Genomic DNA, 13,583 nt, shown 5'->3' with positions numbered 1-13,583 from the left:
CCCGTCTGCGGTGACTACACCTACCTTAGATTTCTTTTTTTTTTTTTTTTCAGAAAAAAAATACATATCATAGAGCAAAAAACAAAAATCCAAAACAACGCTAAAGGAATTTTCTTCCTTTTTCCCCCAAGTTGTATCATGTGGCTATAATAATTTGTATGATGAATATACATTTATTTTTGAAAGTGCAGCTAGTGACACCCCACGTGGAACGCAGTGACGTGACCCAGTGAACAAGCGGCAGAGCGTAGTTGTCTCCTTAGGGCAGTGTCAATCTGTCCGGCCACTTGGAGTCTGTCCCTGAGGCCAGTAAGAAGAGCAGCTGGGATATGGCCCCGGGGAACAGTGGGGCATAGCTGGTGAAAGAGTTGCTTTGGTATTTGTGAGGTTAAGGCCCAGGGTCTTTGTGTCCTCTGGAAATGCCTGGCTATGACAGGCATCACCTGGAGGGCTTAAGGGGGACTTTGGGGCCAAGGACCAGAGCTTTGATGGTCCACCTGAGAACTGAGCTTGCTTCTTGGAGTGCAAACTCGGAGCTGGCTCAGGCAGCCACTGTTCTCCAAACAAAAGGCCACGAGACACCTTTAAACACAAAATATTCTTTTATTTGTCAACGAAGGCTACACAGGGTCACTTCTGGTTTTGTTTTTATGCCTTTTTCTTTTCTTTTCTAGAAGGTATCTACATCTGCATTTATTTACAGCCTTGTCGGTATTTACACAGTCAAGAATACAGTGTTAGAAACACAAAAGTGTTGAGAAAAAAAACTTCTCAAAATTAGTTCCAGACTTCAGGAAAATTATTTCCACATGGTAAGGCCAGAGTCTCCAGTGTTGGTCGTCCAGAGGCAGCTTGGGAGAGTCCCGTTGCCAAAGCTGCGGGTTCAGAAGTCTTGAAGAACATCAGGCGGGTCTAGAAAAGTGGGATTCTGGTGTTGGTGAATCCGGGGCTGCCGGGCACCACCAGACGTCTGTGACTCAGCTTCTGCCAGGCTAGCGGAGCCTGCTGGAGCGTTCATTCTCCATTGGCAGTTTGCCCTCAGAATCAAACACATGTTCTTGGGGACCATGAGGTCACCTGGTATCATGCCTTTGGCATTCCAGAGAGGGTAAGAAACCCAACATCGGCCCGCTGTCTGGGGCGGTCATGTACACAAGGCTGGTTTTTTGAGAATGTAAAGGTTGGAAAGGATCAAGTTTCTATCACCTGAGCAATGAGTCTTTAAAATGAGTTTGCTGTTTTTCGAAGGTTAAATGAAAGGGCCTTGAACTACAGAGTTCTTTAATTTCCTCCTGTCCAATAAAATACAGACAAGTATATAAACCTACCTGGGAATTATGAACCTTCAATAGAGGGCTTTTAGTCCTAAATGAGGATCCCAAGGGGAAAAGGAGACTGGGTTCTTTCTGGGAAGGAAAAGGAGGCGGGCCCTAGCTTGGGACCGGGAGCCACAGCTGGGGTGTTAGTGGCCACTGTGAGGGGGTAGATAGACTTGACTTTCAGCACCGGGGGAACAAACCCCAAAATCCGAGACCCTGCTGAGGCCTGGCCGACTCCTTCCTCCTGGGCACCTAGCTCAGTGTCCCAGTCCTCACCATGTGGCAACTGCAGGTACAAGGTTACCAATGTAAAACTATTCTAAGATTTCACGGGGAAATCTTGTCTTTGCATATTGGAAAACCCTGCCATTGTTAAAGGTGGTACTTAAAAGTCATAGCTAAAGAGGTTATTTTTTTAAAAAAAAACAAATCTGATTCCTTGTTGTGCTAAGTTGCTTCAGTCGTGTCCAGCTCTTTACGAGTCTATGGATTGTAGCCCACCGGGCTCCTCTGTCCATGGGATTCTCCAGGCAAGAATACTGAAGTGGGTTGCCATGCCCTCCTCCAGGGGATCTTCCTGACCCAGGGATTGAACCTGTGTCTCTTGTGTCTCCTGCATTCGCAGGCGGGTTCTTTACCACTATTGTCACCTGGGAAGCCCCGTTACGTGTCTATGAAAACACTGCCCCGTTTTATTCACCTTCCGCATCTACATCACCTTCTGCTCCCAGCCCCACCTCATCCTGATTCATTAGAATCACACCCTCTGGCCATTTTCAACTTCTGGTCAGTTTCTTAGAAATGGTTTCAAGTCCTCCATCCCTAGGTAGAAATCAGGTACTGGTCTGTTCCGTGGTTTAGTTCTCAGCAAACAGTTCTGAGTGGCAAGCATCAGGGGCCATTTACCGTGGAGTTTCTTCGCCTTCTTCCTGTTGTCATAGCTCCCCCCTCCAGTGATGTCTGTCTGGTGGGTGGGTGAAAAGGAAATCTCATCCTATAAAACCAAAGTTGGGGAATCACTGAAGTCCTATTTAAGGTGATGGCAGAGAGGCTGACGGCAGCTGTGGAGGATACAGGAGGAAGTAGGAGCTCTTCTAAAGAAGCTTCCCCAAACAACTCTTCTATCTTCTTGGGACAGAAGCTGTCATCCTGCAGAATGATGGACCAGGGCCAGGGAGGGAGGGCTGTCACTCGAGGGAAGGGACACGTTTTGGCTGGTTAATGTCAAAAGGGCAGGTGCCATCAAAGATGGGATTTGATGCCTGGAGGCCATTAGGCTGGCACTGGGAACACTGGCTTATGCCGTCAGACTGTTGCTGTGACATTGGGACCGCTGGTCGCAGCGGGAAGACACTGCGAGGAGAGGCACTGAGTCACCTGCTGGCTCGAACGCGAAGCGACTCACAAGGGCCGAAGCCAGAAGCACCATCTCCAGTAGCAACCGCACAAGGCGAAACCGCGGTGCACGACGCTGCCTGCCCCACACTTGAGACCCTTTCTCTACAGGCTGGGGGTGCTCCCATTTCCTCCCAAACAGCAGCTAGGCCTCCTTGGTGGTGTGTAGCCCAGGAAAAAATAGAACATCATTCGTTTAAAGAAATGGAATGTTCAGTAATTTTCTGTGACTTTGATCTTTAAGAGTCACTGTGACTTTGGGGTTGGAGAGTCGGAGGGTTGGGGAGGTACAGGGAGATGGTTCATTTGGCTCTGACCTCCAAGTTGACGTTCCCAGCAGGTCTGGACTGATGTCAGGAGGTCAGGGTGGAAGTGATCATCTAGGCCAACGTGCAGGGCCCCATTGCTCAAGGACCCCTTCCATCAAGATGACATTTGAGAGGCATGTCTATTCTGGGTTGAAAATAAAAACCAAAATGTGTTCTTCAGGCCCAACTATCTTCCATCCTATTCAAGAAGGATCCCGCCAGATGGGCGCCGCCACCAGCCCCCGCCTTGCACGGTGGGCCCGGAAGCCCTGCCATCTGACTCGGCCAAGCTCTGGACGCGGTGGACAAACAGGCCAAGATGCACTGGCACGGCAGTGTCACGTTTTTTTTTGGAAACAGGAAGAGCACTTAGAGAAACGCGTCCTCTCGTCCCAGTGGAACGACGTCAGGCGAGACCTCCTCTCCCGAGCAGCTGTGGGGGCCTCCCTCCACCAGGCAGGCCCCCGGCCCGCACGCTGCGCCAGTTCTCACGCGGCAAGAGACCTTCTCGGTTTCGTTCACTGCTGGAATATTCTGAAGACTCTGTGAGTAAGGCTATAAAGGTGCCGTGAGCTTGTCAGTCCAACAAGGTTTCCACGGGGAAAGAGCTCAGACTCAGAATTCATTTTCCACACTTAATGTAAAATGTAACCCATAGAAGTCCCATTTTCTAAGAAGCCCAGCTTAAAAGGGAACATTTGGCTTCCGCTCCTGGTCTCCCAGAGCCTCGTGTGAGAGGTAATGATGATGGTAATTAGGCAGATGAGACAGGAGCAAGGAGCCCCAGGCGCTCCCCTCCCTTCAATACTCCCCTCCAGCCCAGTGGGGGCTGCCTCTCCCGGACAAGCCTTGCAGGTGTGGGCTGGCCACAAGCCTCTACCCACTGACCTCAGGCGTGGGTCTTCACAGGGGCAACTGTAGCCTGGCTTCCTGCGTCTGCGGGCACTGCCCTTAGTCCTGGAGGGGCAGCTTGATGCTGCCAGGCCACACCAAGTTCTCTCTTCTCTCCTCCTTGCTCCTTCATCTCGCTTTAAAACCCTGGCTGGGCTCCTCTAGAGGGGAGAAACTGTCATCTGTTTTAGAAGAACTTCACAGAAGGCATTTCCTGCATCCCAAGCTCTGCAGTTAGCCCAACACTAACAGGGAAGCAGAGATGCCTTCGGGAGCTGGTTAGAACCATGCTTGGTTCACGCCTTCCTCTCTTTGGCTGACTTTTCCTTAAACCTCTTTTCCGGAACCGAAGGCCACCAGGCACCTCTCTCCACACTCCTAGTTCTCAGTGGTGGCAGCTGAGCAATGGAGGGAAGATGCCCAGAGTCCTGGGGGAGAGGGCTTCACCTCGGAAGGCAGGCTGGTATCCTTGCCACCAATGCCATCCTTTTGCTGTGGGTGACCTTCTCTTCCAGGCGTGGTGCCCACACTGAGGGCCGGCTGTGCAGTGCCGGTTCTCACATCTGGCTTTGGGAGAGAAGAGGAGCTGAATAAGGAACATCACGGGAGGACTGACCAACCACAGACGCCCTGGGTACCTCTGCCTCTTAGTCCCCAGGACGAGGTTGCCAGACTGGGAAAAAGACCCGGGAGACACGTGCTCCGTCCCAGCATGGGAGTGGCAACTGACAGCTACACAGGGTTTGCAAAAGGGGTTGGGGGTTTCGTTTAGCATCAAAATATAAAGCTTGGACAGGAGTTTGGGGCAGCTTGAAAAAGGTGCCGTGAGATCATGAAATTCCCCAGAGCAAGATGAAACCATCCGTGGTCCTCCGGGTGCATGGAACACAGTGTTAAAAAGCCCCCCTACCTATCTGCGGGAGCTTGGCCAAAGATCCTCGGGTCCTGCAGACCCTCTTTCCAGGCCCTCCGGAAATCTGCTCCCGGCCCATGACTCTCCGCACCCTTCACTCCTGCCCGACCCCCGTGGAAGATAGCCTTGCACGTGGACAAGTTAGCACAGACACTCATGTCTCACATCACACTGGGGACCTGGGGACAGACGAGGACACACCCCAGGGGCTGCATCTCAGCGAAGAGAAATGTGCCCCAAACAACAAAGAAAACTCCTCAAGGAAAAGGGAACAAAAGACAGTCAAGTTTTCATTGTGATCACACTACAGAAAAAAAAATACCCTCTGTTCTTTGCAAAAAATGTGTGAAGGCCAAATCTGTGTTTTTCTTTTCTTAACAAAAAGGATGTTGCATGAGTTACAATGCAACCAAGTATCTTTTTTGTTGTTGTTTTTTTGCACTTGTTAAAAAAAGGATTTTTTTTTTTTTTTAAAGTACAACACAGTCAGGTCCGCGGCCACAAAAGAGTAGCTGTCTTTGGCAAGAAGTCCCGGCCATGGTCCTCTCTGTCACCTCCGGCCCATCTCACTCTGTCTCATGAAGTGGATGTTGTTGGCGCTGTCTGACAGTTCCGGGTACTGCTCGACTGAGATCACGAAGAAGCCATCGTAGCCTTGAACCCGCCCCGTGTTCAGCACCTGCTGCTTCTCGCCCTCGGTCCAGGCCCGCAGGCCCTCCTCCCCATCCCGAAGTCGCTGCTGCTCACGGGCCCAGGCCTGGCGCACGGCTCTCTGCCGGGCCAGCTCCAGCACCCGCGCCTTCTCCTCGTCCAGAGTGGTCCCGTAGCGCGTGTTCAAGCACAGGGCCCCATACTGGAGCTGGATGTCTGTGTAGCGTCTAGTCCTGCCGTTAAGCATCGTGTTGATCTGGGAGACGGTGACGTTGACCCCGTTCTCCAGGGTCCGGCGCCCGCCGCTGAGGCCCAGAATGGCCAGGTCGCCTTCCGAAGGCCCTGGTTTCACGAAGTAGTGGGTGTCCACCCCATCGATGGTGAAGTGCAGGTTCTCCAGGTAGTGGGCGTTGTTCAAGACGGCAGCCACCCGCCGCCCGTCCTCGTTGGCCACACTGATGATGTCTGTGGCCACGCGGCCATCCTTCAAGGCGAACTTGACCCCCTTGCCGAACACGGAGCCGCTGGATGCAAACTTCTTTGTCTCTGGGGCCTGCTGGCAGCTGGTGATTGTGGAGCCATAGAGCTGGTCAAAACGTTCCAGGGTGACGAAGGCCTTGAGCTGCTTCTGCACTTCACATTGCACCCCGAGGATAGACTGAGGTGGGGAGGAGAAAGAGAGAGTGAAATAAAGTGGGGAAACCACCAGGGAACTGGAGAATCAGCCTGCATGACCAAGTCTAACTTATACAAGTATACTAACCTGTAGCATCTAGCTCTACTGCTGACCACCAGGACACCCAGCCCCTGTGCGAGCAGCGTCTATCCTGCCGTTAAGCACTCTGTTGGTCTGGGAAATGGTGACGCTGAACCCATTATCCAGGGTTCGCCGTAAAAGCACCCATGTATTTAACCCTTCCTTCCACTCAGAGGCTGCTCAGGGGGCATCTACTCTGGGCTCACTTGCTTTCTCGGCACTGGGGTCACAACAACGAAGCAGATATCATCCCTGTCCTCGAAGAACTCCTTGTTTCGTGGGGAAAGACAAACGTACAACGAGGAACTACAATCAAATGTGAGGACTGGTGGCCTAAGAGAAGTGACCGTAATGGCTATAGCCAACATGTTTTGGTCTTTGAGCTGAATAGTTTACATTCGTTATCTTGTTGGATCTTCACAATAGCTTTATACAGTAGGGGTATTATTATTCTGGTTTTACATCTGAGAAGCTAAGGCTCAAAGAGGTTGAGACTGGCCCATAGTCATACAGTAGTAGGTATTCAAGCCAACATTTGAACCCAGGTCTTTCTGATTCTAGAGGCTCAGTTCAAGGGCTACTGAAGTCGGGAGGAGCAAACACAGCTCAGGACATGTCAGCCTGGAGGCAGAGAGGCGAGGTGGAGAAGGCGGGGTTCAAGGACAGGCTCACACCTGAGTTGGGACCTGGAGGATGAGGGGGTGATGTCAGGTGCGGCAATGACGAGGGTGTACTCTTGGCTAGGGGCTTAGTAAGATGGAAAGCAGTGGTTTATGTGAACCCTCTGTGTGCGTGCTAAGTTGCTTCAGTCATGTGCAGCTCTTTGTGACCTTGTGGACTATAGCCCGCCACATGGGATTCTCCAGGCAAGACTATTGGAGTGGGTTGCCGTGCCCTCCTCCAGGGGATCTTTCTGACCCAGGGATCAAACCCGCATCTCTTCTATCTCCTGCATTGGCAGGTAGGTTCTTTTCCACTAGTGCCACCCGGGAAGTCCATGAATCCTCTTAACCTGCTTTATTGCTCTCTGCCACATTTAGAAATGGTTTTCAAGGATGGCCTCTGTCTCTACAATGCTTCCTGGAGGCTCTTTACGTGCCCCTGCTCTTGGCTGCTTTAGGGAACAGGTTGGGCCCGTCTCCTTGGCATACCTGGCCCTCCCATGGCTCAGGGAGCTATAGGAAGCCACTTTCAGGCAGGCTGCACGGCCTTGTCAGCAACTCAGGCAAACAGCTTTAGAAACAGGTCCATTAGCTTCTCGCTGAAATTAAGTCCTCTTTATAATTAATAGAACCCTGTCTGTGAACAATTATTTCCTCGAGTTTCGCGAAAGCCAGAGTGCTCAACAACAAAGATCTCCGATGCTTGCCAAGGGCAGAAATCAATAATTCATTGACAAGAGAGGCTGGCAAAGGGGCCGTCAGGGACTGTGGCTCTGGAAGCGGGTGGTGGAGGGAGCCTGGAGTTGGGGCGCAGCTGAGAGGCTGGAAGCAGCCCTGGGAAGACAGTGCCATGGGCAGCTGGGGGGACCTGGAGGGGAGGGATGGTGGGGCTGGAGAGGGCAGGGGGCAGGCGAAGGCCATAGAGAGAGAGAGGCTTTGTGACCAGGTGGGACTGGAGAGGGCAGGGGGCAGGCGAAGGCCATAGAGAGAGAGAGGCTTTGTGACCAGATGGGCTTGGGCTCTCATCGCCTTCTACTACTTTGCAGCTGGCCTTGGACAAGTTTCCTCTCTCAACTCTGGTCTCTGTAAAGTGGGGGAAAAGACTGAACTCGCAGAGTTGTTTACCTCTTTCAACTATTTGGTCATTCAACAAAAAGTGTTCCTTCTGGGCACCTGAGAAATGTGCAAGGTGGTAGGCCGGGTACCAAATAAGACCCACTACTTGCCCCCTTGGGGCTCAGGGTCTAGTGGAGATACAGGAAAGAAAGCAGAAATGAAAATATAGTGTGGAGAGGAAGTTGTAGGTGCCATCAGACAACAGAGGTCCAGCATCATGTTCTCCAGAGTCTAGGGGAAGGAAACAGCCAGGCTGAGACCTCATGGAATCTGGCCGGAGTAAGAGATGCAGATGCATCAGTTTCTGATTGCCAGCCGTATGCCATCTGCAACCCAGACTTCCTCCTGAATCTCTTGTCCCTTTGGACAGGGGTCCCCTGGAAGGCCCAGTCTTGGCCTGATTCATTCCTGCCTTCCCTGGGCTCCTGCAGCATGGGGTCTCGAAGAGCCAGCTCCTTGTACAGACCTTATGAATGAGGGGGGCAGTGGGAAGAAATGAACAAATGGATGCAGGAAGTGAGGGGGTGAGGTGCAACCGCTTTTATGATCTATATAGCCATGAAATTCTATGAGTCTTTGTGTCACGAATGGAAGATGGGGAGAGCAACACTGTTTTGAGGACCTACAGACAGATCTGAGTTTGAATCCCACTCTACTCCATCTTTGCTGGGTGGCATTTGAAAGCCTCAGGCATTAAATCTGTAAAATGACACCAATGATGCAGGGGTATATTTTTGTTGTTAATTTATAAAGAACACCTCACACAAGGGCAGAGGCATGTTGAGGGTGCTCAGGAAACATTACATTTGTATTTAGAACGCACCTTTCCTCCTTGTACTTTTGTTCTGGGTTGGGACAAAGGCTCATTGTGCAGAACTCCAAACTCAGCGTAACATACAAAACTCCTTAATTTGGCTCATGAGGATGTGTGTGCCATTATGGCTGTGTCCATAGTGACTTGCAAGGGTCACTAAGTTATTTGCTCAACAGTTTCTGGTAAGCACTGCAAATGTACCACGTTGGTTTCTATTATTGGCCTAAGCTTTTCTGAAAAGCTGGTGGGACCCATTCTTGTAATGTCAGCCACGTGCGTGAATTACCTTGCTGTTGTCCCACTCCTGAGTTTTCATCTGTGTGTGGACGAGTTCATAGGATGGTTCCATAGCATCCATGTCTGGCTTGGGATAGCCGGGGATCACGTTGTGAAGCTGGAATCCAAAGGTGAGTAGCCAGCTGTTGACATCTGGGTGGGAGAGAAGAAGCAGAAACATCCCTGTGGAGTCAGTGGACCTCAGATGTGACACACCCTAAGAAGGCAGCCTAGAGTAAGGTTGCTGGGATGGGGTAAGGATGTGGTGGGCGGCTGGTGGGAGAGTCAACAAAGCACGCCGGAAACTGTTTCATAGCGGGGAAGCCGAGTGTGCTCTTGGGACTAGTGATCCCTCCTGTGGATGTATCTGAGAGTGATGTCACACATGCAGAACCTAGGCTTCCCAACTCCTCTTTCTACTGTCACTCTACCCCAAGGACCTTCAGCTTCACAGCCAGGGGCAGCTGTTGATGGATGAAGACCACTCTGCATCTACCTTAGACATCAGTAGAAGACATGGAAGACAACCACACCCAAAGGGAAGATTTTAATGAATGACTTTCAAAGAGAAAATTCACTTAAGAAATAAACTCTTAAACCCTTTCCCAATCCTTTCTGCAGAGATTAGAATCTCAGGGCCAAAGTGCATTGGCCTGTGCTCAGTTTCTTCAGTCACATCCGACTCCTGGTCACCCTATGGATCATAGCCTGCCAGGCTCCTCTGTCCATGGGATTCTCCAGGCAAGAATACTGGAGTGGGTAGCCATCTCCTCCTCCAGGGTATCGTCCTGACCCAGGGATCAAACTCATGTCTCCTGCATTCAGGAAGATTCTTTACCGCTGAACCACTGGGGAAGCCCATGGAGATGGCCTGACCACAATCAAAGAGTTCCGCACCCCCCTACCCCGATCCTGCCTTTTATTTACTCTGACAGCCTAAGAAAGTCACCCAACCTCCCTGTGCCTTCATTTCCAGTCTCTATATTGGGTTTGATGATCGAGCCCCATAGGCATTGGATTTATTGGTTTTTATAATATTCCTGGGGGGTTACTAATTAGAAAGTACTCAGTACAGATATTCAGCTGGGATATTGTCATGAGCATTTGGCTCACTGAAGAATGGAATCAGGAAGTCAAGACTTTAGGGAAAAAAAAAGGAAGACTTGAGGAAAAGAAAGAGGGTGTGCCATCAGTTACTTGGCCCTCTGTGGCTGAGGGTCTTTTCCGTGCCCAGCACTGGTGTCACAGACCTTCAGCTTGCACACTCAGGACCCTGGCGGGGAGATGAGACACACGGCATGGATAACTCTGACACGAGAAAAAGGCCGAGCGGAGGGCAGAAGTCTTTTGGTCCTATAGGCTGATAAGTCTTCATGAAGAAGGTAGCCTTTAAGCCCGACACTGAAAGTTGTATAAATTTTGTCAGACTTCAGTGGAGATGAGGGGGGCACTTCAGGCAAAAGCTGTTGTGTAAAGCAAGGCCTGGAGTGGGCAGGTGAGTATTGGGAAATTTCGGGTAGCCAGACAGCAGTTCAGCAGGGCAGAGCGAGAATCAGAGAGGAAAATGGCGGCTGGGGCAGGAAGAGCCTGAGGTGGCAGGCGGGAAGTGATCTGGGGTCTACAGGAGACAGACAGGGTTTCCTTGGTGGTTCAGATGGTAAACAGTCTGCCTGCGATGCAGGAGACCCAGGCTTGACCCCTGGCAAGGGAAGATCCCCTGTAGAAGGGCATGGCAACCCACTCCAGTATTCTTGCCTGGAGAATCCCCATGGACAGAGGGGCCTGGTGGGCTATAATTCATGGGGTCTCAAAGAGTCGGACACAACTGAGTGTCTAACACACATACACAGGAGACAGACAGACAGCCTGTGTCCCTGCATGGCTCAGCCTTCCTTGGGAAGGGGCAGCCGAAGATGCCAAGGCATTTGGTGACCAGAGACTTGAATCTGAAGTCAGGAGAAGGCAGGATTTAGAATTTAGTCTCAGAGCCAGCAACTCTGGGCAGTGGGCATTCAGGTCTGCTTTTGGCTTCTTCCCAAGCAGACAGATCTCTGGTCAGGGAGGTTCTTAGGGTCCAGGCATTGGTGAAACAGAGTTCATCCCAATGATGGGAGTACCCTTTGGGGGTCAACAACCTCATCCCATGTTGCCTGTACCCTAAAAGCCTCATGTTTGCCTTTTCTGGGGGGGGGCTTGTTTTTGCGTTTTGGATGTTACAGAGTCCATCTCTTGGGTTTGAAGCCTGGAGGTACTGAAGCAAAGGGGTGGTAGAAAGAGAAGACTGGAAACCCAAATTCTACTTCTAGAGAGATCACATAAGGGAAAGAACATGGTTAAGGCAAGACAAAAGCCAGGTCCAAATGCTGGTTCCACAACTCACAAACTGGTCTTGGACATTTTCCTTAATCTCTCTGAGGTTTAGTTTCTTTGTCTGCAAATTGATGGGAGAAATAGTTTTCACCAAGTCATGGAGAAGAATACTAACAGTGTTACCGTTTGAATTGGCCATCATATAGCAGGAACTGTTCTGTCTGTTATATAAATGATTGAACTTCCTGTATTTACAAGTGTTCAGCGTGGTTCTGGCTCATAGAAGGTTTTCTGTGTTTCTTCTGTGTTTGGAGAAGAAACACCTATGCCTCCAAGTGCCTGGACCTTCGTTTCCTCATTTGAAACACGAGGCGCTTGGATCAGTTTTCTCCAAAGTCCCTATACTCGCTGAGTTTCTAAGTATCTCTGATTCTATGAATCATGGCAGATGGTTCTTTGGGAAATTAAAACAAACAGAATGGAGAGGGAAAAAAAATGGCTACAAAGCCATTTTGCCTGAGGCTTAGAACTTGCATCTGAATTTGTAGTTGCAGAGGAAAGTTTCTATCAGGAGTACTGAGAATTCCCAGGAAACCAGGGGGCTGAAAAGAGGCCTGGGCCTTAATTATAAGTGATGGAAGGTGGGAAACTTTCTCGTTATGCCTTTAGGAAAAATGCTGAAAACTGATTTATTCATTGGTTTTTCTACTGTGCTTTTCTAAAGAGTTGGGAATGTTCCCTTTCTTTCCTATGACATCAGAGGTAGACGTTCCCTCACATTAAATAGCTCTTCACCAATTCATCTCAGACCTCAGCATGGCTGCCTGGAACAGTGACGGAGAATAACAATCCCTTTTACATGAACACAGCTGTGCACTTTACAGAGAGAACTCACCTAAGAATGAGGATTTTGGAGTCAGACAGAGCAGCGGTCTAAGCTCAGCCTCGCCCCCTCTACCTGGGCCGGTTCCTTTTCTTCTCTGACCCTCACTTTCTGCTTCTGTAAATGGGGTCAGTACTCCCCATCTCACAGGCAACAGGGATGGTCAAGTGCAAAGGTGTATATGAGGGATCAGTGGTGGACATTTTAAAGTTGCATTCCTAGCATCCCATTCTGCCTTTGCTCTCTTTTTGAGGTATGCGTGTATTTTTAGGGATGCTGACTCCACCTAAGGATTCCTCATTGGAGCATGTGAATGACCTAGGCTAAGCCAATCAATCAGTACATTCTATCTCCCCAGCCATAGTGGCTGATTCAGAGGTCATCATGTGATATAAGTCTATCCAATACAGGCTTAAGACCCTATGCATTCATGTTCAGTTGCTAAGTTGTGTTCGACTCTTTTGTAACCCCATGGACTGTAGCCCACCAGGCTCCTCTGTCCATGGGATTCTCCAGGCAAGAATACTGGAGTGGGTTGTCATTTCCTCCTCCAAAGGCTCTTTCTGACCCAGGGATCAAACCTGTGTCTCCTGCCTTGGCAGGCAGATTTCTTTACCACTGAGCCACCTGGGAAGCCCTAAGACCCTATATTGGAGTCTATCTCAGGACTCTTGAAGACATTTTTGGAAAAAAGATGCTCTTTTTATCATTGTCATTGCTGGATGTGAATGAGGTTGCAGGTAGCCTATGTGGAAGCTAAATGTTTAGGTCTAGTGAGAACTCAGAGAAGGCAATGGCACCCCACTCCAGTACTCTTCCCTGGAAAATCCTATGGACGGAGGAGCCCGGAAGGCTGCAGTCCATGGGGTCACTGAGGGTTGGACACGACTGAGCGACTTCACTTTCACTTTCCACTTTACTGCATTGGAGAAGGAAATGGCAACCCACTCCAGTGTTCTTGCCTGGAGAATCCCAGGGACGGGGGAGCCTGGTGGGCTGCCGTCTCTGGGGTCGCACAGAGTCGGACACGACTGAAGTGACTTAGTGATTAGCAGTGAGAACTAGTTGCATCTTGGCTTTTGGTAGTAAAATGGTTTTTTGCACCATTTTTTCATCAGCTACAGTAACCTGCCAAGTCATCTACCAGGAAGCTCACTGGAGGATGAGGCACAGGGCAAGCTTAATCCAGACAGATATAAGTTGAACATCCTCACAACCCACTAAGGTGTTCTAGGGCTGGCAGCGAGCTGAGCAGGGTGAACGATGGGAAACCTTGTTGGGATATTCC

General features: G+C 50.3%; 1 protein-coding gene across 9 annotated transcripts in view; it reads right to left on the bottom strand.

The window, feature by feature from the left end:
* Window positions 1-2,866: 2,866 nt before the first annotated feature.
* TENM4 (teneurin transmembrane protein 4) overlaps window positions 2,867-13,583 on the bottom strand; it is a 1,425,092-nt gene continuing 1,414,375 nt past the window's right edge. For all 9 annotated transcript variants that reach the window (XM_044944048.2, XM_045165964.1, XM_045165965.1 and 6 more), the window contains 2 exons: window positions 9,113-9,255; window positions 2,867-6,135 (listed from right to left, as the gene is read on the bottom strand). In XM_044944048.2, the coding sequence (XP_044799983.2) occupies window positions 5,377-6,135; window positions 9,113-9,255 (902 nt within the window). In that variant the 3' untranslated portion in view covers window positions 2,867-5,376. The remainder of the gene's footprint in view (window positions 6,136-9,112; window positions 9,256-13,583) is intronic.

This window comes from Bubalus bubalis, chromosome 5, assembly GCF_019923935.1.
Source record: "Bubalus bubalis isolate 160015118507 breed Murrah chromosome 5, NDDB_SH_1, whole genome shotgun sequence".
NCBI classification, from domain to species: domain Eukaryota; kingdom Metazoa; phylum Chordata; class Mammalia; order Artiodactyla; family Bovidae; genus Bubalus; species Bubalus bubalis.
Note: the sequence above shows the minus strand (reverse complement) of the source record. Positions and strands in the feature narration are given on the sequence as shown.